This window comes from Tympanuchus pallidicinctus, unplaced genomic scaffold, assembly GCF_026119805.1.
Source record: "Tympanuchus pallidicinctus isolate F22 unplaced genomic scaffold, pur_lepc_1.0 scaffold3, whole genome shotgun sequence".
In the NCBI taxonomy this organism is placed as follows: domain Eukaryota; kingdom Metazoa; phylum Chordata; class Aves; order Galliformes; family Phasianidae; genus Tympanuchus; species Tympanuchus pallidicinctus.
This window is the reverse complement of record NW_026294747.1, coordinates 12,479,151-12,502,808: the sequence shown is the minus strand read 5'-3', so window position 1 is coordinate 12,502,808 and position 23,658 is coordinate 12,479,151. Positions and strand designations below refer to the sequence as shown.

The 23,658-nt window shown below is 49.4% G+C and overlaps 2 protein-coding genes across 3 annotated transcripts in view; one reads left to right on the top strand and one right to left on the bottom strand.

Annotated features, from left to right (window-relative positions):
• The window catches only part of SLC22A18 (solute carrier family 22 member 18), a 48,647-nt gene extending 34,822 nt beyond the window's left edge, over positions 1-13,825 (top strand). For both annotated transcript variants that reach the window (XM_052694576.1, XM_052694574.1), the window contains exons 10-12: positions 6,798-6,899; positions 10,014-10,134; positions 13,580-13,825. In XM_052694576.1, coding sequence (XP_052550536.1) covers positions 6,798-6,899; positions 10,014-10,134; positions 13,580-13,767 — 411 coding nt within the window. In that variant the 3' untranslated portion in view covers positions 13,768-13,825. The remainder of the gene's footprint in view (positions 1-6,797; positions 6,900-10,013; positions 10,135-13,579) is intronic.
• Positions 13,826-14,490: 665 nt separating this feature from the next.
• On the bottom strand, positions 14,491-15,953 carry PHLDA2 (pleckstrin homology like domain family A member 2). Its single transcript, XM_052694585.1, has 2 exons — positions 15,430-15,953; positions 14,491-14,929 (listed from the first exon to the last, which is right to left on the bottom strand). The coding sequence occupies exon 1, from the start codon at positions 15,834-15,836 to the stop codon at positions 15,438-15,440; it is 399 nt and encodes a 132-aa protein (XP_052550545.1). The 5' UTR covers positions 15,837-15,953; the 3' UTR covers positions 14,491-14,929; positions 15,430-15,437.
• Between the last annotated feature and the right edge of the window lie 7,705 nt (positions 15,954-23,658).

Here is a 23,658-nt window from a genome sequence, read left to right as displayed (position 1 = left end):
TCACACTTGCTGTCATTTGCATTGGGAAGGAAACCAGTTTTGCTGCTGCCAGTGAGGTGATGAGCAGCTGCTTCCCATAGCACGCATCTGGCCCAAATATGAGGTCTCATGGAGGCCTGCTCTACATTAGTCTTCATGTGCCACCTCCTAGACCAGGATCTCTAGGATGCATTCAAGCCTTGGAGTTGTCCTCTGAAGTCTTTTTCCCCCTCTGAATGTAGAGAGCACTTTAAGAACTCTTTATGTAGATATACCAGTTGAATCTGATGGTTGGACTAGATGATCTTAAAGGTCTTTTCCAACCTTAGTGATTCTCTGATCCCTACGATATATGTCTGCATGAAAATCACATTGGGGATTTCTGCATGGTTATGTTGTTGTTGTTTCAAGCTGGGTATCACGGGTGATTATAGCAACAAAGGTGAAATGATCCTTGTGCAACCTGGAAGGGACAGCTTTATGTTGATCGATAGAGCCAGAATGGTGCCGCTGGGTCTGGGATTTCTGTCTGTCTTCGTGCTGCTGTTTCCCAGCTTTGTTTGGTTGAAACTGCTGTAGATAAGGTTACCTGGCGTGCTGCGCCAATGAGCCCTACAAATGGACACGGTCCTGGAAGGCCGCCTTCACTTTTCTCCCTAGCAAGTAATCAGATGTCAGTGCAAGCCAGGGACTTGGCCCTTCCCACAGTTCCAGGAGTTGGGTTTCATCCCATAGTGCCAACCATACCATAGCCACGCTATGTGATCCAGCAGTGCCTCCAGACTCAGGTGCAGTATCTGCTTCACTGGGGAGGCTTTGCCCCAGGTGTTTGGCACAGAAATTGGCTGCTGTCAGCCAGGCAGCTCACTTTCATCTTGCCATGCAGTTTCTGTCCATTCTGTTCAATAGCATGTGGCTCTGGACTTCAGAAATGCAGGAGTGAAGCAGTTGTAAGTTACAAAGGAAATTCACTTTTTCAGGGTGGTGCTTTGAGGTTTGTAGTCCAGGCATAGGTTTGTGTCCTGACTTTCTGATCAGGGCTCTGGTTGGAACAGCCTGCCTCAAAGGCAGTGGCTGAGCTGATGTTTTAGGGGTGCTTTCTGCTACGACCACACTGGTGGGAGGTGCATGCAGGAGATGTACTGCAGTGGCTCTGTCCCACCCCAGGGCTGCAGCCTCTATCGCTCCTCAGTTGGCCTTTCAGGTGTGTTTGTCTCTGTTGTGCAGCACACTGATACTGCAGGAGATAAAAATGCAGATTAGGGTGCAAGCAAATTCCACCCGACAAGGTGGGTGAATGTGATTAGTATCTGCTGACTGGCTTCCCCACTTCGCTTGCTAAATTATAGCTTTATTCATAACAAATATAATGTTCTTTTCAATGCATTTCATCAAGCTGATCCTCAGCTCTGATTTCTCATTCCTCAGTTTGCCTTTCTGTAGAATATTGCAGGAGGTTTTCTCCAGATTGCTCTGAGCCCCTTCTCATTTGCCCCCTTCCTCCTGCAGCTGGAAATGGGCCACATCTGAGGGCCTTTAAAGATAGGTGTGGCTGTTGGAGAAGTGAAAAGGGGAAATAAAGAGTGAGCTGCATCCTGTTTACACCAAACATCCCTGTGGACATTGAACGCAGCACCCAGATCTGGTCTGCAGGGCAGGAGGGCATAGTCACAGCCTCCTGCTCTCAGCACATGCCACCAAGGGGCTCAAGAGCTGCACAGGTTTCATAGAATCATAGTATCATAGACCACCGAGATCATCCAGTCCAATCCCAACCCATTCCCACCATTCCCATTGAGCCATGTCCCTAAGGGTCACATCTCCACGTTTTTTTAACATCTCCAGGGACAGTGATTCCTGCTTTCCTCTCCTGCCCTGGGGGTGTTACACTCCAATTGCTTAACCTAATTTTTCAACTTCTCAGCCTCATTTAACCTACTGTAGTGAGAGGCAGCCAACGCATCGCCAGCATTTGAGTTTCTCACCCTTCAAGCCAACTGCAGAGAGCCTAGAGAGCAGATGTGGAATCGCACTGAGTCAGCCTGTCTACCTTCAGATAGGCAACCCAAGAACTTTGCCGTGGGTATCCCAAGGTCCTTGTTGTGTAGGGGGATCAGCACAGAAGCAGTTGCCCTTTGGAAGGTGAGGGCTTTGTCTTCTGTGCAGATGGAGGACATCTGTGAGCATCTCACTTCCAAAAGGTGGTCTGGGGGACCTGAGTGGCCCAAGCTTATGCATCTATTTAACGATTACCTGGGAGAAACCATCAGCTGCACCTATTTGCAGTTAGGCAAAGAGCATCTTCTGATAGCAGAGGATATGGGACAGGCTGGGAGCAACCCGGGGAAGGGAAGGTTGGATGGTGCTGGAGAAGCAGAAAGCAGAGAGGGTGAATCACACTCTGCACCCCAACAGTGTGTAGCTGGCTGTGGGCAGGAGGAGATTTCTCATGGGAAACAATGAAATGAGGATGGAAGGTAGGGAGTAGGAGGAGTGCAGTGCCTTGCTCTGCAGAAATCCCCTTTGCTTGTGATATGTTTGAAGCAGTTTTGTCTGTTCACCAGAGGGTCTCCAGTGAGAGGTCTGAGAGCCCATCAGGGATGTAGTGCCTTTTGTCCTCCAGAGCTGTGATCCCAGGGCCTGTGCGGACAAAATCTCCCTCTTATTGAGTGCCTAGGGGGAGTGTGGGATGTCATTCATTTTTCCTCCAGAGAATGATTAATTTCATAATCACGTAACATTTAAAATAACTGCATAATAGCCAGAAGCCGACCTAAGCTCCATCTTTTCTTGGAGTTGGGAACGCAATGGCATGGAGGACTTCCAGATGTAGTACTTGTGTTTGGGAAAAGCTGCCAGAGGATTAGGCAAGGGGAATACCTGCAGTCCCTGGTTAGAATATGAAGTCACATCTGATGCTCAGATTTCCAGGCATGGACAGGAGGAACTTTCCTTTAAGGATTTTTTTTTTCGTAAAGCACACAAAACAAAAACTGAAGGTGGGACAAAGGGGTAGGTGTTTATTACCCTGAGGACCGAGAAATCATAAGACATCTGTTCTGTTTACTGAGCTTAATAGGCATTGTTGTACAAACCCCACCTCCAGCCATGCAGCTTCTGGAGGGACAAGTTTGTACCAAGCGATTCTGGAAAGATGAGAGAGATTCCTGGAGGAGAGATTTACATTGCCTATCATCTTATCACCAGCCTGTCCCTCTTGCTTTTTTATTTCTCTCTGCAGCAAGAGGGATGATTAAAGAGTTAGGGATTTAATTACAGCCAGATTCGCCTGGGGGGAAAACCCACTCGGTGAAAGGACCTTGCAACAACAAACAGAAAGTTCTCCAGTTTCCTTGCTTTGAAGGATTTAGATGTGTGCAGGGGGGTGGAGGTGGGGAGAAGGCAGGCGATTAGGCTGCAGTTTGCAAAACACACGCTGCCTCTGCCCTGTGAGGCCAAGTGCTGGCTCAGCAGTTCGGCCCTCCCCATCTACTCTCCTTGCAGCCCAAACACCTTCAGTTCTTGTAAGGCGTGAATGACTTCTCATGTTCTTTCTGGCATTGCAGTCTCCATAAAATAACCTCCTCCTTCTTCCACCCAGACCAGCGCATGGTTTTGTAACCCTTTCAGCCCAGCAGGACAGGTCCCCACTGTTTGGTGCCCACTCAGGTCTTCCCCAACCTGTACCCAACTGTGGTTCTGCCATCCAGCACCACTTTGGCCCTGGGAACTTCTAGGCTGGAAATAGAGGTCTTGTTGCTGGGCTCTGCCCTCTACTTTTTTCAGTGAGCGCTTCTGAAAGAGTCTGTAGGAACAGTCTCCTGTCCCTTGACCAGAGGTGAATGTGGAGGACCAGCCAGACATCTGCTGGGCTTGACGGGACAAGGGGAAATGGTTTCAAACTAAAGGAGGAACGATTTAGACTGGATGTAAGGACGTTTTTAACAATAAGGGCAGTGAGATACTGTCAACCACTGGTTGCCCAGAGAAATAGTGGATGTCCCATCCCTGGGGACATGCAAACTCAGGCTGGAGAGGGCTCTGAGCACCTGATCTAGTGTAGGTGTCCCTGTTAATTGCAGAGGAGTTTGACTAGATAGTTTGTAGGGTCCCTCCCCATTCAAATGATTTTATGATTCTATGGACTTAAATTTTTTCTACATAACTACCTGGGGATGAATGCTGGTCCCATGCAGCAGGGAAACTGCTCTGCTGAAAGGTCTGTCAAAAACTAACACCTCAAACTTTCAAACAGCAAAAACCTCCTCCACTCTGTAAGGGACTGAGGAGAGTTGTTGCTGATATCAGCACATTGGCTCTCCCAGGTGAAGAGGAGCTCTATTGGATGAGGTGATAGCAGAGGTAGTTTTCTACATGAGCATCTGACCTAGTCTAGTGGAAGGAATCACTAGGGCTAAGCCAGCAGAAAGACAAGGAGATTTGGCTGTTCTGCATTCATCAGGAGAACTTATTTGCCTTGACAGAAGGAGAAGGGGAAAAAATATGTTGGTTTTTCCTGCGACATGTGTACACAGCCACGGGCAGTGCCTGTTATTTCACTTGCAAACAATTTCCTCTCCTTTTTGTTTATTGATGACAGAACACATTCCAGCCAGGTACACCATCTCTGCCCGGCACTTCAAAGGAGGTCAGGTTACAAAGCAAGCACCATCCCTGCGATTAACTGCAGTAGGGACAGCCTGTGGGAGCCCAAGTGGAGGCTGCAAGCAAGGAAAAAACCCAGAACTCTCTCCAGCATCCCCACTTTTCTAGGTTTTTCTTCCTCTTCATCTTTCTCTACAGGTTTAGGGAACTTATTTGGTTGGACTAGGTGATCTTAGTGATCTTTTCCAGCCCTGATTCCATGATTCTGTAATTCTATACATGGGTCAGGAAAGATCTCTGCTGGAGGTGATGGGTTTTCAGATCTCATTTCTGGGGCTGGAAACGTTTCCTGAGCGCCCAGCAACCAGAACTATTTCCAGCATCTAAATTCAGATGCAGGTAAATAGAGTCCAAACTCAGTGTGATGGGTCTTTGTGGCTTATGGATACATTGGCAGTATAACCACACTGGGAATGGGCAGCAAAAGCTGAGGGGGCCCAGTAAGCATTCGGGAGGCTGGGGTCCATATTGCCCAAGGATGGTTGTGTGGCCTGAAAGCAAGTGACGTGGGCTGATGCATGCCGCTCCCATGGTGATCCGAATAGGCTTCCCTTGATGATATACTCTGTGACTCAAGGACGGGCAGGGCCCAGGCTGCACCTCATGGTGAATCCCAGTTAAATGTACCGTTCAAGCCCAGGCAAATTGAGAAACCTTCCCTCTGGAGATGCAGAGCCAAGCCACGTTTGGGTGATGCCACCGCCAAGCGGAGTCACGCTGAGGGCGGGCTGTGCCCCATCCTGTGACTTGGTGTAGCCTGGGCAGGAGGGACTGAGAGGCTGCAAGATGTTAATGATGCTGCTTCGTTTGTGAGTTCTCAGCTTAATGAAGCGTGACTCAGCACCTCCTCCACCCACCTGAATCGAGTAGGAGCCACCAGGGCTGGCATACTCTTCCTCCCACCTGGCCCATGTCCATGGCAGGGCATGCGTCCCACATGAATCAGGTCACCCCATCCATGTCCCAGCCTCACAATGTACAGTCCCCAAGCATAGCAGGTGGGTGGCACAGCCTGGGAGAGCCATGTGGGCCTCGTGCCACTGTCACACACATGAGCTGAGCTCCTCAGCCCTGCCCAAGGGTGGAACAGGGAACAGCAGGAAAAGCATGTTCTGGGAACCCAAATTTCTGCATGGCAGATGTGTCCTCGTGTCAAAATTTGCTTGTGTTCTGAGGGAAAACTAAGGGGTTCGTTGTGAGATTTTTCATTAAGTTGTAGCTTGTGGAAGAAATATTCAAATGGTACCTATTGCTCTTTAAGTCAACTTTATTATATTTTCACTCTGTTGCTATTTGCTTTTTACCATTTTTCTTGTTTTAGTATTTATACTCTGTTTTCTTTTTTCTTCCGGACAGTTAGCCATAAATTAACATTTCTTTTTAATAACTTCCTTCCTTATTTATTTTGCACCAGTTTCCCTTTGGTGGATTTTGGGTTCCTCCCTTAGGATTAACACAGTAAGACTGAGTGTGGCATAGTAGTGGTCCAAGTCAAATCTGAGCACCAAGTTTTTCTTTAGGCTGCTCTCCAAAGCTATGTAAAAGACAAATACTCCTTGGGATTTACATTTTTACTCCTCCTTTCCACCTCCTCTCCCCTGGTTTTTGCTTAAAATCTGCAAAACCAGTTCCCCATCTCTTGTGCCTGCTTGCATTGCTGCGTCTGGATATTAGCATCTCTGTAATTCTTGTTTCCTGTATAAAATGATGAACTGCTCAATTTGTGTAGTTACAGTGTAAAATAATGGCAAGAGAAGGTCCAGGAGAGGAGGTGTTCTCCTCTGCCTACAGTAGTGTGGTTCTGCTTTGGAAGATCTCACCAAGTGATTTCACAAGGAAAATCTCAAGTTAAAAAATTCAGTTTTATCAACAGGTGCCTTTAAGTAGTTTCAGTCAACACTGTTGATTGAGCAGTGACGAAAAGCTCATGCAAGCATCACTCAGTAGAGAGATCATCATCTGACTTATCACTAAGATATAAAATGTTCAAAATCATGGTGAATGTCTTCAAGTCATTAAATGCAACAGTAAAGTCCCTTTTTCTCTTCCCAGGAAAGCAAGGAAACAATGCATTTTCTCTTTTTTATTTGCACTCTTAGCTTGTTTCCATCAATATAAGCAGGACTGACGCTGCCTATGCGCTTCTTCCTCAGGTTGTCCAAGGCCTAGTGATTGGAAAACTCACAAGCCTTTGCACGGAGCAGACCCTGCTCAAGCTTAGCATCTTCATCTTCGCTGGCGTGGGGCTGGGCATGGTAAGATTTGCTGAGAAGTCATCCAAGGAGCATTCCTCCATCATGGTTTGCAGGTGGGCAAAGAGCCTACTTGTCACTGGCAGTGCCACCATGGCTTTGCCAAGCTGTGCTTGGGGGGAGCCGGCCGAGCTGGGCCTCTGCAAACACACAGCATTTGACAACGATAAGGAGCTGTGTGAGTAATAGCTGCAGGGATTACAGAGCAATAATCCCGCACAGAAACCCATGCATCCGTCCTGAGTCACTGGATTTGCACAGAGGTCCTGCCTTCCGTCCTCGAGTGGCCCCATTTCCTGAACTGCCCAGAAAGTAAATGCAGATTATGAGGAGGAAAACCACTGCGGTTGTGCTATACCCTGAGACAGCTGAGGATGTTGTCTCATCTTTTTGGCTTTGTTTTACTAATTCCTCCAAGCTTAGAGCTTTTGGGGAAGTAGGTAGCAAGGAAATAGCTTAGCTCCTCTGTTTTGGTGTTACCCATCACCGTTTGTGTTTGGATGGGTGAGAAGCAGCTCAGAAGTCAACTGGGAAATCCCATTGACAGGGGCAGCTCTACCAGCAACACTGCAGCAACCAACAATGCTGCCCAAGGGATGGGATGATCTGGGAAGAGTAATTCCCATTTTCCACCACAGAGCCAGTGGTGGAGGGACACATGAAGCCAATGTGGCTGTGTAGAAAAGGGAAAGCGGGGAAGGGAAGTTGTTGGTTTGAGAGCTGACAATTACACCATGCCTGGAGGACTGTGGACATCCTGACAGCACGGCCTGAGGACAGGGGTCAGCAATGACGTCCCACGAGAGCTATTCATAGGCAGATGCAGCTGCTGGCCCCACTGAGCAAAGAGTCCTTATAAAGGATGTGACGGAAGTCCTTTGCTTTGTCCTAAGGCATAGTTATGCCCCATCCTCCCTCCCTCCTGCCCTCTGGTTCCCAGGCACTGGCTTTTGAGCCCAGCTGCTGAAACTGCAGGATCTGCCTTCCCTGCCTTGGCAATTCTCCCAAATCTGCACTGGTGGAGAAGGCTGATTTCTGCTCAGCTGAGGGTGGGTGACCAATAGTACGCTTCACCTGACCCAATCCTCCTAAGGCAGCGAGAAGATATTTCCCAAGACATTCAGCCCTGGGTCTGCTCTTTCTGGCTATTTCCTTCAGTCTCCAGCCCGTGAGGACGCTCTTAGAAGGAGGGGGATCATCACTGCCTTTTTTTTTTTCCTACCACTGCTGTGTTGTCCTGCAATGACATTTGCCCTAACTAGGACTTACTCTCTCCCTGTCTGGATGTTTATGTACCAAATACCCGCTTCTCTGCCTTTGTTCTTCAGTTCCCTAAGCAGGAGTTCCTAGTTCTTAAGCAAAACATAGGTAAAGTGCCCCTCCAAGGAGAGAAACCTTGCCATGTACGAGTCCAGAGGGGAACTAGAAATAAACCTCGCTATTTCCAAGTCATTAGTTAGCGATGGCTCTGGGCTGCTCCATCTTCTGTAGCCAAGAGGCACAGACCAGATTTTATGAGCAAGAACCCCAGAGAATGAAAGTTCTGGCTTGGCCAGTGACTGAGTTGTTTTCCAGCCACAATAACACACCTTGAGACGCGGCTGAGGGCAGAGACTCGCAAGGAAGCAGGAGTTTCCTTTTCATGCCCCAGAGAAATCTATTTATTTGACCAGCAGGGCTGAGAGCCGCTCCAGCTCCGCCACTGAGGATCCTCACCACTTTTGTTTTAAGTATTAAACAGCTGGAGGGATGTCTTCACTAAGAATATGTGCAATAACAAAATCATTACTCTCCCTAATTATGCTCGCTAATGTGCGCCTCATGGCCGGAAGACCTATTCCAGATTACTGAATTTGATGAATTTATTAGTAAGGAAGCAGAAGAACAGGATTAGAAATCCCAAAGGTATGGTATTACATAATGCTCCAGGTTCATTTATTTTGACAAGCTTAGTTTGGTTTTAATTACTTATGATAATGAACTGAAATGCCTTCTCTAGGCTGTTTTGTATAAGTAATGGAGGCTTCCTGAAGTACACTGCATGCATCTGCTGCAGAATGTCTCCTTAGGACTTGGACAAGAGACAGAGTCCTGGGGGAGGGCGCGGGGATGTCACTAATTCCCAGACACTAAAAATACCCACGGCAGTACTGGAGAATATACTGCTAGATTACAGAGCAGGGGCTGCTCCTTGTGCTGCATCCTTAGAATGATTCCCAGCACACAAATGGTGGAAAAATATTGGAAAGGAAGGAAAAAAAGAAGGGAAAAGAAATAGGCAAAAATGAGAGAATGCAAAGGAAAAAAAAACAGGGAAAGCAAAGAAATCCAGGGAAAACCGTAGAAAACAAGGGAAGACCATGGTGAAGGGGGAAATGCAAGGGTAAACAGGTTGATACAAGGGAAAAGAGAGGAAAACAAGGAAGAACAGTGGAGAAAGAAGAGAAAATGGGAAAACAAGAGCAAACAGGTTAAAACAGTGGAAAATAGGAGAAAACGGTGGTAAACAGTGAAAATAAAGCTAATACAACAGAAAACAGGAGAAAACAGCAGAAAAGAAGGAAAAAATGGAAAAACAATGGAATGCAAAGAAAAAGTCAGGGAAAGCAAAGAAATACAAGAGAAAACAAGGAAAGATCATGTAATACAAAGGTAAAAAGTTAGATACAAGGGAAAAGGGGGGGAAGCAAGGGAAAACAGTGGAAAAAAAGAAAGGAAAATGGGAAAATGAGCAAACAGTTGAAAATAGTGAAAAATAGGGGAAAATAGGGGAAAACAATGGAAAATAGGAAACGAAGAAAAGGAAAAACATGGATAAACAGATGAAAACAATGGTGAAGAGTTGAAAACAAGGGAAGATAAGTGAAAACCAAAGAAAACAAGGGAAATGTGATAAAAGGGTGGGAATCAAAGGAAAATGTGGGGAAAGCGCTAGAAGAAAAAGGATGGAAGACCTTGAGATGGCCAAAATGGAACCATCACAAATCAGTTGTGTCTCCCACAATTTACCTAAAAGTCATAGATTTGACTTAAGATAGTTTTCTGTATTGCTTCTTGCTGCAAAGCTGCTCTCTGTGTTCTCTAATGATCCGTGTTCCACTGTGTCTTGTCACTTAGGCCCTGATGAAGACCATATGGCATTACTGCATCATCGTGGTGCCGCTGGTGTTTGCCTTTAACGTTCAGGGCACCATCACTGACAGCATTCTCACCAAGGCCGTGCCCTCCTCTGACACTGGTAAGTCTCATCACAGTCATCAAACTTGTCTTTTTCCCTTCTTTGGGTCCATCAGGTAGTGGTGTTTGAACAATGCTGAGAAGGCGTCTTGCTCCCGGGCCACCAGGCACTGGGCACCTTCAGCACCATTTGGCCTGCACAAGGTGAGGTCCCCAACCCAATAGGCATTGCTCTTCATGAGCAGTTCCCTCACAAAGCAGACACTGAGTCCAGTGCCATCATCCCTAACTCAGCACGAAGCCATCTGCTTTACCTCTCTCCCCTTTGGCCATGTTTCTGTGAACAGTCACTGCATTTCTCTGTACGCAGGGGCACAAATCTTCACACATGCAGTATTTCTTCAGTCGACAAAGATACTTCCATGCTTCAGGATCGTACTGAGAATCAGATTTAGAGTCCATTAATGAAGTTTATAAAGCACTTTGGAGATGCTTCTGGATGAAGAGCTTTTCTAAATGTCACTCCAGAAGTTTATTTGTAGAATTGAAGATTGCCTCTGCTTGTCCTTCATGGCAGGGGAGTTGGGCTAGATGACTTTTAAAGGTCCCTTTCACCTCAAATGATTCTATGGTTTTGTTATGAATGCTGGGATCCCGCAGCGTTAAGGCACAGCGCTTCCACCTGAGAGAGAAGCCCTGGGTCTGCATGGAGGCAAGGGATGGGGTGTGCCGGGAGCAAATCTGCTGCTTCATGGCTTGGAGTAGCACTCATCAGGGAGGGGGAATGTTGGAGGAAGGGCACCAAGGGGCTCTAGGGCATGAAGCAAGGCTGGAACTCATCCAGATTCTGCTCAAAGGGGCTTTGTGAGGAAAAATGGAGCATTGCTCGGCTGTTAAAGCCAGCCTAGAGGCGAAATTCAGTCAGAGAGGAAAATGGGCTTAGTTGCCTCACCCTGGTCCTCGCTTGCGTATGTTGTTACGACAGGATGGGATGGACGCAGATGGGCGGGATGGAGACAGCCCATGGGGTGGCAGGAGGACATTTTGGGTCACTGGGAGGTTATGGGCTCTATTGTGCCCATCCATCCCAGGCTGATGCTGTGCCACGTGCTCCTGGATCAAAACCAGGTATGATGAGGAGGGGCACAGCTGGCATGGAGGATGGCAGCATTGGAGGAAATCCATCTTCATTGGTCCTTCCTGCCCCTTATCCTTACGACATGCTTCCTCCTCTCGGTGTTCCCCAAGGAGGAGGCTCTGTTCCCAAGCAGGACAGGAATGTCTGACACAGCAGAGCCGTGGCCCTGCAAGCTGCCTCCCTGCAGCAGCTGTGGCGTGGGTGTCCCTGGGGGCAGTGCCACCATGCAATGACACTCCAGCACAGGAGTACTGCTCCAAAGGGACGGCAGTTAAAGCTCCTTCCTCTGCCAACCCGAAACTGGCTCTGCGGAGGACCCATTTAAGGCCACTCCTACAGAGGCTGATGAATTCCACAGAAGGAAACAGAGTGAAATGATTTCATTCGTTTCCCTTTGATATTTTTTTCCCTCCCCATCTTCAAAGGCAGGAAGGGAAAATGTTGCACGGCACACATGTGTGCTGCTCCACTGGGTGTGTGAGCTGGTGGGAGCACAGCCCCAAGCCAAGGCGGGCCCACAGCCACACAAGCACTCCTTGTCCCCTGAGAATGGGGGTCTTGTTACTGCTTTATGCATGGAGGCAGGGAGGAAGCAGAGCAGGGCAGCATCCTGGACCTATATCTCGTGATTTGATTTGCACATCAGGCACAAAGCCTTAGGAGAAGAGCCTGCAGTGAGGCTCAGCCACCATCCCCGAGAGGAGAGGAGAGGAGAGGAGAGGAGAGGAGAGGAGAGGAGAGGAGAGGAGAGGAGAGGAGAGGAGAGGAGAGGAGAGGAGAGGAGAGGAGAGGAGAGGAGAGGAGAGGAGAGGAGAGGAGAGGAGAGGAGAGGAGAGGAGAGGAGAGGAGAGGAGAGGAGAGGAGAGGAGAGGAGAGGAGAGGAGAGGAGAGGAGAAGAGAGGAGAAGAGAGGAGAAGAGAGGAGAAGAGAGGAGAGGAGAGGAGAGGCTTTTTTACTGGTGTGATAACTTGTTACTGTTAAAGTTCTGAAGTTGACTGGGATCCATCACATGAGCTGCTTGGAAATGGAGCAAGGGCTGATTTACAGTGTCTCAAAGCTCCGGGGCATCCGACACGAGGGATCTAATTTAAACCCATTAAATAGAAATTATCTTTCTCAGCAATGTGTTACAGGCCTGCTGAGGAGAGCCCAGCCTTTCAAGAGGACGGATTTCAGCTCAAAAAAAAAAAAAAAAAAAGTGCCTCCTCAACCATGAGAGCCAGTTTGGCAATTGCACGTAGTAATTAGTTTAATTCAAATACCTAGAGGGGAAAAAAAATAATTGCAAAACCTGCCCAGAAAGTTTGGTGGTTGTGGGATTGTTCCCATTGGCAAAGGGTCAGGCTGAGGTCCCACCCATCGCTGTTCCCATGTGCAGGAGGAGCTGGGCAGCTCTTCAGGGAGACTTCCCTCTCTGTATGTCACACCTACACCCTCAGTTTGGGCTCACTGCACAAGTATTTTAAGCATTTTTGACAGAAGTGCAGCAGTTGCAGGCCAGTATGGCATCAACCCATGTCTGCCTGTCCTCCCTCCAAGCTGGGATCATTTCTCCATGGTCACCATATAGGTAGCACACTGGGATCCATACCTTTTCCTACAGCTTTTCCCCTCTCCTGAATGCCATAGGTGGTGATTCAGTCATGTACTGGTGAAAAATTGATGCCAATAGCTCAGAATTGGTAGTAAGAATAATGACTGAGAACACCATTTCCAAGCAGGACCTAAGTTCCTTACCCATACTTAGTGTGGGCTAATGGAGTTCTGGCCTGCATGGTGAGAAGCCTAAAGTCGTGGCTGCATCCCGTGTGACATCCTGGTGGAAAAACCTGCCCTTGCCCCAGTGGAGGTGCTTCCCTTCCTCCTGTTCACCATGTAAATGCATGCTCTGCTGGAAGGAGAACCGGCCAAGCCAGGTGAAAGGCTCCCATTGCCATCCAAATGGAAACATCCACTCCATTTGCAAGGCTGTGTGATCTCACAGGGGCTCAGAATCTTCTTCTGCTTTTAGTTAGCTATTCTTACAGATGTAGTTAGACCTTTCTAGCTCCTGATACACTCCTAAGTGTCTATTTTTCTGCTCCATGAGAGAGAATACATAGCAATAGCTGGTTGGGTGGGCTGGGACCCTTAGTTGCCCACAGCTGCTAATTATGATATTGAAAAGAATTGCATGCTTTTCTTTGGAAGGCTTCAGAGTGTCCCTGAAAGCTGCCCCCATCCCACTCCACCTCACCCCATCCCATCCCAATGGGTTCAGGAGCATCTCCCAGTGCCAAAGGCTCCCATTGATGGTTTGAGGCTGCTTCCTACCGCAGCAGAGGGAGGCTACTAACCCTCATCCTGACATCTCTGCTATCTCTCCTAGGGACCATGCTGGGGATCTGCGCCTCTGTCCAGCCCCTGACGAGGACGGTGGGCCCAACCCTCGGTGTCATTCTGTACAAGCACTACGGAGTCTCCTCCTTTGGCTACTTGCAGCTCATTGTCAATCTCGGTTTGTTTGTTTATCTCTTAAAGAGCAAAAACCCACTGAGAGAGACAAAAAGCCACTAATTCTCGAAAGCTGCCACTTCTGTTTTTCCACCGAAATAAAGAAAGGAACGTTGTTGTATGTTCTCGGGCATTCTTGTGCTGGAGGCACAACCCCACACTGAGCCCCTTCTGCTCTCACCGCAGGCTGCTCATAACTAAATACCTTGCAGCTGCCTCCTGTCTCCTGCAAGAACTAACTGATAGTGGCAGCAGGAAAGTTACCCAAAGGGAATTACCAAGCTTGAAGCATTTGCAGAGAGCACTTTGCAACCCTGCCTGTCAGTGGAGCTCAGCACTGCTGGATGCTCTTGAGCGTACAGGTCAGTTAGTAGGCATTGAGCCTCACAAGACAAAACTTCAACAGGTTGTATTCCCCTTTCCAAAAGAGCACAGCTTCTTGGACTGCAGGAAAAGAGCACCTCACTCATTCCTAGGCACTATCATTATCTAGAGCTGGGGCCAGGCACCAGCAGGCATAACATGGTATGGTTACAGGGAGATTTTGTGCCTCCTTTAACTGCCATTATTCAACTATACAGGAAAATATCCCAAAAAAGCCCTGATTGGGCACACAGAAGGCTCCTGCATTCCCTCCCTGGCCCTCAGTGCGTTTTTCCTCCATGCTCTCCCCCTGCAGATGGATTATCAGGGGCTTCTTCACCCCACAGTCACGTCCAGGCCACTGCTGCCTTACAGCCCCCACACCACAAACAGCACCCACAAAAATCACCGCACCGCCACGTGTAGTAATAAAAAGTGAACATTTCAAGTAATTTATTTGGAATGGACATATTAATGCAAAAGCAATATTAAGACCAATAACTGCTGAAAGACATTCATCAAAATAAATACAAATATAGATACTACAAATAATTTAAATTGTGTCAAACACCACCAGTCAGTGTTGAATCTTCCTTGCGTCTCATAAATAGAAGAGAACCGTTCGCGAAGCCGCGCCACCCAAAGCACGTGGGCGCTTCGCTGGAAGTCCCGTATGAAAGTCTTTGGTTTTTTCTTTTTCAAAATGCGTCTCAGGCAAAGCTCAGGGCTCTTTGCTCAGCAGCCTCCACAGGCCTGGAGAAAACCAAGCTGCTCCCAGCTATCTTCCGCGCTTTCCTTCATTGGTACCCTGTCCCTTTTCAGACCAAGACAATTGCTCTGGTTTACCATCCAGCAGTACGCTCTGAAGGCAGCAAGAGGAAGCAGGTTAGTTAAATGAAAGGGCAGGGGAAGAATTAAAATAAAGGGCTCTGAAGGGACAGGAAGCACTCAGCACTCATCGCGGCATCTGCGGCGTCTCTATAGGGCGTGCGGCAAGGAAAGCGCTGCTGAGTGCCATTTCCTACCCCGATAACTCCCCGGCACAGACACGTGTCTGCCTACCGCTCAGCATTCCAAGCACTGTGCCCATCTCCCACTCGGATTCCCAGCACGGGGTTCGGGAAGGGGGAGCGAGCCCCAGGAGCTGGGCACAAGAGCTGCAGGCACAGCACACGCTGCGCTCAGGGTGCCGCACCCGGCTCTGCGCTGGGAAACACGAGGAGCGGCCGTGGGAGCCCCACTACCTCGCTGTGGCACCCAAAGCACGGTGTGTAGGGGATACATAGGTAAGGATTGTTGTGCAGGAGTTAGAGGTATCTCTGTGGGTTTGTTAGAGGGGGAGGAATGGGGGTGTGAGCTCACCTGGGGGCTCAGGGCGCCCGGGCCAGTCGCCGCTCCTGGGTGCCCGCTGCCTGCTCCATCTCCTGACGGCTCTTGAAGTCCTGGATGGCCCTCTTGTTCTGGAAGTCGATGAGAGCCATGGTGATGGAGGCGTTCCAGCAGCTCTGGTCCGGGCACCGAAAGTCAATCTCCTTGCGGTCTTTGGTGACAATGGTGAAGTAGATGTATTTGCCCGTGCGCTCCACGCAGTCCACCTTGAGGATGGAGCCGAAGCCCAGCTCCTTGCCCTTGGCCCGCTTGTGCCCGTCGGGGAAAAGGCTGAGGCTGTCCTTGGTGAGCACTACCAGCTTCTTCTTCCACAGCTGGAAAAGGCTGTCGCTCCGCTTCTCTAGCTCGCCCTCGCGGATCACCTCGGCTTGCATCTTCATCCTCTCTCCCTCGTTCCTTCCCTCGTCCCTTCCTTCCGTCCTTCCCTCGCTCCCTCCCGGCTCCAGCTCCCCGGGCTGCGTTGCTCCCACTGCGTCTCGAGCGGCAATGACTGAGCCCGGCCTCGCCGGGACCAATTTATTGCAATGATTCAGCGCCGGGCGCCTTCCGGTGCCTCCCCCGGGAGTCCGCCCGCCGCCCCCTCGCCGCTCCGCCTCTCGCCCGCCTCCGGCCGCGGTGTGCTCCGCTCCGCCCCGCCGGGATGGGACCCACTGAGAGCGGAGCCCGATCTGTAATGCTGCGTGGGACGCCAGCCTCGCCGTACCCTCGTGTCTGTGTGTTTCCGTGGTGGGGATGGGGTGGCTATGACGGACCCCACCTTGCAGCTCGTCTCCTCTCCAAAGCACGCCCAGTCCCAGTGCCATCTCCCCCCCTCCCCAGAAGCCCCCAGAAGCCTGGTTTGGACCCCAGCCTCTAATGTGGGTCCTGGCCAAGCGCGTTCACTTCAGCTCCACATCCATGCAGCATCACCACGAAGCCTTCCCTCACCTTCTCCTTGGGGTAGCCCACCTACACAGCTCTGCAGCAGCACTGCCCACCCTTATCGTTCTCACTGTCCCCTGCAATCACTCTGTTTACCCCATTTTCTCCCTCTTGACCCACTCCCTCTTCCCAGTCTCAGTTCCATCATTTCGTAGGGTCTGACCATTGCACACCGCCAAGGGGCCATTGGGGAAAGCAACAGCATCAAGAGGTGGCACCCAGCAGCACTGGCATCCCTTCCTCTGTGCCACACTGATTTTGCCACTCTTTACAACACCCTGATCCAGCACGATAGCCAGCAGCAGCAATTTATCTAACTTTAGCAAGATTTAGCTTTTCCTTGCCAAAGGAATGGTCCAGATTGACACTGTCTGGACAAATACTCTGGCCACTGAAATGTCAAAATTCCTGCCCAAGAGATTCCATAAGAATAAGGGATCTGAAGCAGGTAGGACCAGAGACAGAGCCTAAGTTGAGTTTTCATTATTATTACTGTTATTATTATTATATCATTCTAAAAAGGGCTCCAAAATGCAGCGGGGAAGGGTCTTTGTGCACAGGAAATGGGACACCACTTCAAACACAGCAATCTGGCAGGAAAAAAGGAGAGCTACAAGAAACAGCTGCAGGAAGGCCCCCGGTCTGGAAAGCTACAGGACGTAGCATGTCTGTGTACACCTTGCTTCAAACGGTCCGGAGCAAAGCAAAATCTGCTTTTCAGTGAGGCTCACACCTGCAGGTGGGGGTCAGCAGCCCCCTTTGGGGTTCGTCTTCCTGCTTTGGCTTTCATCAGGGTGATCTGCACCGAGCCATGGGGAGCACAGAACCTTTGTTGCCACAGCCATCAGTGTGTCTCAGCATGGGGGGAAAAAAGAACGCTCAAAAAGTGTAGATAAAAAATGGGTTCTTGCAGCACCAGTTCTGGTTTTCATTGTATGTCCATTATAAGAATTCTCCTTCCTTCTACATACATTGGGCTTGCTACACGGATAACCACAGAAAAGAAAAGCCCAGTGCATTAACATACCATAATTTGCTGTCATTTGCATTGTGGCCGTGCAAAAGTTGCACAGAAATGGTCTTAAAGCAAAGCAATGGTGACATCAACTGCCCTCAAACCAGGCAGCTCAGCTTAGGAAAAGAAGAAAAGTGTCTGCATTGCCTTTAAAATAATATGAGTTAATGAATTGGGTGAGGAATTGACCAGGAGTTAACAGCTCTTGGCACCGGAATCTAGGAGAAGCGTGATGTTCCCAAGCACAGTTTGACTACACGTGGGTGTCCCTTACTAGAATAAAACAGAACTGAAGCAGCATCCACATCCATCTCCCACCTGCAGAGTCCAGCAGGGTGCCTGCCACCTCCCTTTACAGTTTCCCTCTCCCAGCCCACGAGAGGCCCTGTTGCTATGTGTCGTGGTGCAGTGCATGCTCCACAACTGGGCTTTTGCTCATCGTTTCAGGTTTTTGGGTTTGTGTATCCTCCCGATAGCAGAAGCGGGTTGCCTTAGTTACATGGGTCATGGTGACAGCACAGCAGCTACATGGGTGGGTCTGTGAAGAACACTGCAACCAGGGCCAAGAAAAATGAAAAATGTGTTTTTTTGAATGAGGAGATGGTGATTTATCTCCTCTGCAGCTGCTCACGCACCCTGCAATGGTGTCTCCAGCGGGTGGTAGTGATGCATTCAGCCCAGCCCAGCCCAGCCCAGCATTTCCCCCCGGAGATGCGGGGCTTCCACCAGACACATCACCCCTTGCTCACACCCTGCATGCTATCAGCCTTTCCACTGCTGTAATGTTATTTTTCCCGTTGCTATTTAGCTGCTGTGATCCTAGCAGTGTGTGCAGCCCCTGTGATGGGTCTGTGCTGGGCAAGGACCACAGATTCAGCCAGCATTACTCCTCTGCAGCAGGAAGTGAAGAATTGAGGCCATATGACTTTTTTTTTTTTTATCATAATGATTTCCTTTCCTTTAAACCTGACATCTGTAGGAGAAGAAAAGCCTGCTTACAGGCTTGAGGTTGTAATCCTGCCAGCTGAAGTCGATTAGTAATGGGGAAACATACGCTCTCGCCTCATAAACTGCTGCCTTCCGAGTTTCATTGTTTGTGTCAGAGGGAGGCTGTCCCCACAGGCACCCATGGCAATAGATTAGTGAGCACCAGGTCCCTTGAAATCCTGGATTAAAAAGAGCAACACACAGAATAGCTGCAAACTGGCAGTGTGGGACTGGAGAAACAGAAGTGAGGAACAGCATCTTGTCATGCTTTTCACATATGTTTTTCCTTTTTTTTTTTTCTTTTCATTTTTTTTCACATTTTAATATTCCTTCATACATATATATACGTGTATATAATGTCATGTGAGTATTCCTCAAGTACACTAAGAAATTTAGGGTTATGCTTTGTTATCATCCTTCACCCTCACAAACTTGCTGGTCCAAACGGTGCCATCAGCTCCCAGCCTGTGACCCGGGCACAGCATCTCAGGTCTCAGGGCAGAGCTGGGCGAGGCAGGGGCAGATGCTTTTGTCCTGGGGCACCTCACTTGGGAAGGTCTCAACAAGACAGATGGAGGCCACCAAGGCTGTTTGTTTAATGATTACATAAAATGAAATGCAGCAGGGCTGGAGCTTTTCAGCTGGTTCGGGGCTAACTTAAACAAGGGCAGCAGCGGAAGCATCTTTCCTCAATCTGCGAGAGTTCTTCATGCTGTACGCAAGCCATGTATTAATCAGCAATATCACGTAGCCCCAGTTGCTCAATTTACTAATATTTATCTGACTAAGGCTCCTTTTTCCAAAGCAGCTTGAACATGTTTCATCCCACTGACTCAGTGTGTTGCCGCCGTGTGCTGTAAACTGCTGCACACAGTCATGAAAGCATTGCGAGGGGCCGGGGGCAGAAGGAGTCATCTCCAGGAAGCCCGTCCTTCACCAGGCTCCCAGTGCTGCACCATACAAGGGCAGGAGCACTGAACCCACACGGGCATGTTGGGTCAATACAGCAGTTACAGATGTGTGGCTGTGTTTGCTTCTGCCCTGAAGTTGTCTCACCGCCCGTGACACACTGGTTTACTAGAGATAGGATGAGGGGTCATGGCCTCAAGTTGCATCAGGGGAGATTCAGGTTGGATATTAAGGAAAGTTTCATCTCAAAAAAAGTGGTGAGGCACTGGCACACCTCCAGAGGTGGAGTCACTGTCCCTGGAGCTGTTCAAGAACCGTGGCACTGAGGGCTGTGGCTCAGTGGGCATGGTGGGGATGGGTTGGGGGGTTGGACTTGGTGTCCTTAGTGGTCTTTTCCAAACTTAATGACTGCATGATTCTGTGACCCTGGTGGAACACATTCTGCACGCCTGGACATCATGCTGGTGTTTAGTCTGAGTACAAAAGCAACAAATGATAAAAAAGAGGCTCACGTTTCTCGGTCTCTTGAGCACTGATCATATTGCATGGATCCCACTACACAGTGCTCATATCCATGGGTCTTATCCCATGTGGGACCTGAATACTTTCAGATATTAACCTGTGCCAGTAGGTTAGCACACAGCCCTGGCTGCCATGGGACGGGCTGTGAGCCAGTGCTTCTCTTTCAATGAGAGCCAAAATGGTTGAGGATGAGGGAGCACTGGTGGCTTGCCCTGAGATACACCATGTTTACTGGAGTGCTCTGGACATTTGGTCACTCAGTGAGCCCAGGAGATGCTTTGGACTACATCTCATGATTTTAACAACACGGGACATTCCCAAAACCCATCCTGGTAGCGTAAATATTTGGGCAATCTTTATTGTGCAGCAACGGTAATAAATGTCGGAGACCTCAGCCTTGATCGATGTTGATGTGCTCTCTGCACATGAAGTCTGTGGTGGTCCCACATGGTGCCAGTAGGCTGCAGCTTCCCATCATGCTGCCAGCTCACCTTTTTTTACCCTGCTGTGCTGCAGTGATAGTATTTACTGGAGACCATGAGGAGCCAGGCCTTGCAGCAATAGAGTGAATTGTAGGTCACTGCTCCAGGCACCATGCCCCTTTTCTGCAGCCATTAAGGTTGCTTTGAGTCATCTTTGCCTTTTTTTATCTGTTTGTAGAGATGCTTCTCGTTGGAAATCCTATGGGTGGCATCGGCCAACAGCTGTGAGTGTCACTGGCTCTCTCAAGGCCATCCTCTGGCCCTAATTTGCAAGGAGAGGAGTTAGCTGCACATCAGTGCTTCCGTATGTGTGAGCACATTAAGCTGGGAGGAAAAGGACATCCTGTCAGAGATGACACAATTTGTAGTGTATTGCAAGTTTATTCTCTGGTGTAGAGATAACTGCAAACATGCCGAGCTCGATCACAGAATCGCAGAATGGCCAGGGTTGGAAGGGACCTCAAGGATCATGAATCTCCAACCCCCCTGCCACATGCAGGGCCACCAACCTCCCCATTTAATACTAGATGAGGCTGCCCAGGCCCCCATCCAATCTGGCCTCGAACACCTCTAGGGATGGGGTAACGGCCAAGCAAAGGTGCTGACACAACCCTGAGTGTGTCCCGTTTCCTTGTAGGTCCCTGCAGTGCCACCCACAGCCCCCACCAACACGCTGAGGTCATATGGACATGATAAACATGGCTGCAAACCTCACAGCGGAGATGAGGAAGGGTGGGACGTGCTCCTGGGGCCGTTCAGCAGGGCCAACGTCAACGGCTGTGTGCGAGTGAGACGTCCTCACCGCCACCACACGTCACATCCTAGTGCAGTGTGTGCCCCAAGTCCCCTCCCAGCTGTCCCACTCAGGGACTGAGCTTCTGTGCTCAGTGCATCATCCCGGCCGTGCTTTTCACTTTGCTCCGTTTTTGGCTTTTTTCTTTTTTTTTTTAAATCAGCAGTGAGTAAACTTTACGGGTAAACACTGAGATCAGTTGCCAGATCGCCTGACCAAAACATCAGCAAATGCGAGGCGGGGGGAGGATGGTGAGGTGCTGTTACTGCCAAGATTTGGATTATTTCCCATCTCCAGCCAGGCTGAGGATTGATCCCAAACCAAATTCTCAAGCACATTGCTGCCAGCTATCTCTCTTTCTCATATATATATTTACATATGCTCTCTATGCATCAGCTTTAGTAGCTTCATGAAAATCATAGAATCACAGAATGGCTTGGGTTGGTAGGGACCTTAAAGCCCACCCAATTCCAACCCATTGCCAAGAGCAGGGCTGTCCCCCACCACATCAGGCTGCACCATCCAACCTGGCCTTCAGCACCTCCAAGGCAGGGGCACCAACAGCTTCTCTGAGCAACTTGAACCATGGGAGAAAAAGAAAAAGGAATATCAGTGATATGTACTTTCCCTGACTTTGTTTGACTTTCCCAAAGCTCACCTGCCCCAGCTGCGTAGCCTGCTGGCTTCCCACCGCCCCAGCTAATAGCTTCTGATGGAGCTACCTTGTGAAAGCTGGATCTGTCTTCTCTTCCTGTCGGTTACTCAGATCCTCTCATGTTTGAACACCCGGCTCCACCTTGACAAATATTTGCAGGAGGTAGCTCAGGGCATGTCACAGCACCGGGTCTGGGGCTGTGCTGGGGTGGGCTCAGTGCTGGGGGCTGCAGAAAGCAGTGGTGAGCTGTGATTACAGCATTTTGCTCTACACAGCTCTCACTTCACGCAGCTGTGTCATGGGTGGGAAACTGTAGCCTGGGTTGGGTGGGTGGGATGGGACCACCTGGTCCAGAAAGTGACACCTTAGACCAGCTTTAAACGCACACACTGTGCAATGGCCTAAAAAACTCTTAATGCTGGTCCTCTGAGTGCTCCGACTCACTGGGCCAAATGTCATTAAAAGCCTAGCCATTAACCCCCAGTTACCAGCTTCCTTTAAAAGAGGTTTCCTGTAGGGCAGCACTCACAGAGTAGAACTGAGCTAGCATTACCCACCCTGCAGTGGGTTTAATCCAAGCTTTTCCAGAGGCGCTGTAACCAGAGGGGGTTCCTGCAGTAGGAATAAAATGCTTGCAAATCCCTTGGCTTTAATATTCAACAATTAATTGAATTGTTATGGTTATTAATTATGTTGCTGACATTATTAAGTCACTGTTGTTATTATTGAAGATTGCAACTACTGAGCTGCTATTCAGATCAGAGAGCAATAGCAACACGCCGGTCCCACTGGCTGCCGAGCCTCGGAGCTGGGAAGGAAACTCCGGGTGGAGAAAAAGGAGTTAAGGCTCTTGGCAGGCGTTGGGATGACTCAGGCATTCCTTCAGCTTTAATGGGGCAAGAGTCAAAGTCACAGAACTGGACGGATTTCCCATAATTGGACAACCTTCGCCAGAAATGAACACTCAGGCTTGCATCAGCAGTGGCGAAGGCTGCGGCAGGGTGCGGGTGGCCATGTGGATACGGGGCTAAAATGTCGTGGCTCTTGATGCAAGTACCAGCATGGGTAGGACAAGGTGTTCTGGGCATGGACTGAGCCTGGGCACCCCTCCACAAATATGTGTGTTTGCTTGTCCTGCTTAGAGGTAGCCAGAAAGGAGTAACTGAGAGAGCAAATCATTCATTTGTCAGAAATAGTGCCAAACAAGGATGAAGCTCCTGACACTAACCCCACCAGCCCAGGGCAGCAGGCTTCACAGCCAAACTCTCAAGACCCCGAGCAGAGCTGCTCAGAGGCAGGAGGAGAAGTGCCTGCTTTCAGTGTGCCCATCTCTTTCCTTCCCCCTTTCTACACCACCTGCCACTGCCAGAATGGCTCAGTCCCTAATCCTGGTCTTCCCTTCTTGACGAGCATCATCTCCCACGCATGATGATGGCCACAGGTGCTTGGTGGAGCTCTGCCATCCAGGATTCATTTAACCACCCATCAATTAGCACCATGCGGCTCGTGGCTCTGCCAGCAATCAGCAGCAAGGGCTGTGCTTTGTCGATGCCAAGAAAAACTGGTGTTCCACAGGGCTTTGGCTAGACAGGTTGGTTCCAGCACGGTGTCCCTGGCACTAGGCGTTAGGGACTGGCCATCCCATGAGCACATTTCTTTGCAGAGTGACAAGCCCTCAGCCCAGCCCTGCCTGCACACCCGTAGCTGATAAGAGAAGGAGCCTGTCCTTTATCTGTCGTGACTCAGCTGCTTCTCCTTCACTCACCCTTCAGAGGCTTGGAAGGGTCACACCTACTGCCAGAAATCCCCTTTTTTCAGGGACTTCAACCTCTACTTGCCACTTATTTCCACTCACTGCTTCTCCTTCCTCCGGGACTTTTTATTACAGCCCCACATAGCCTCCTCAATTGGCAATTAT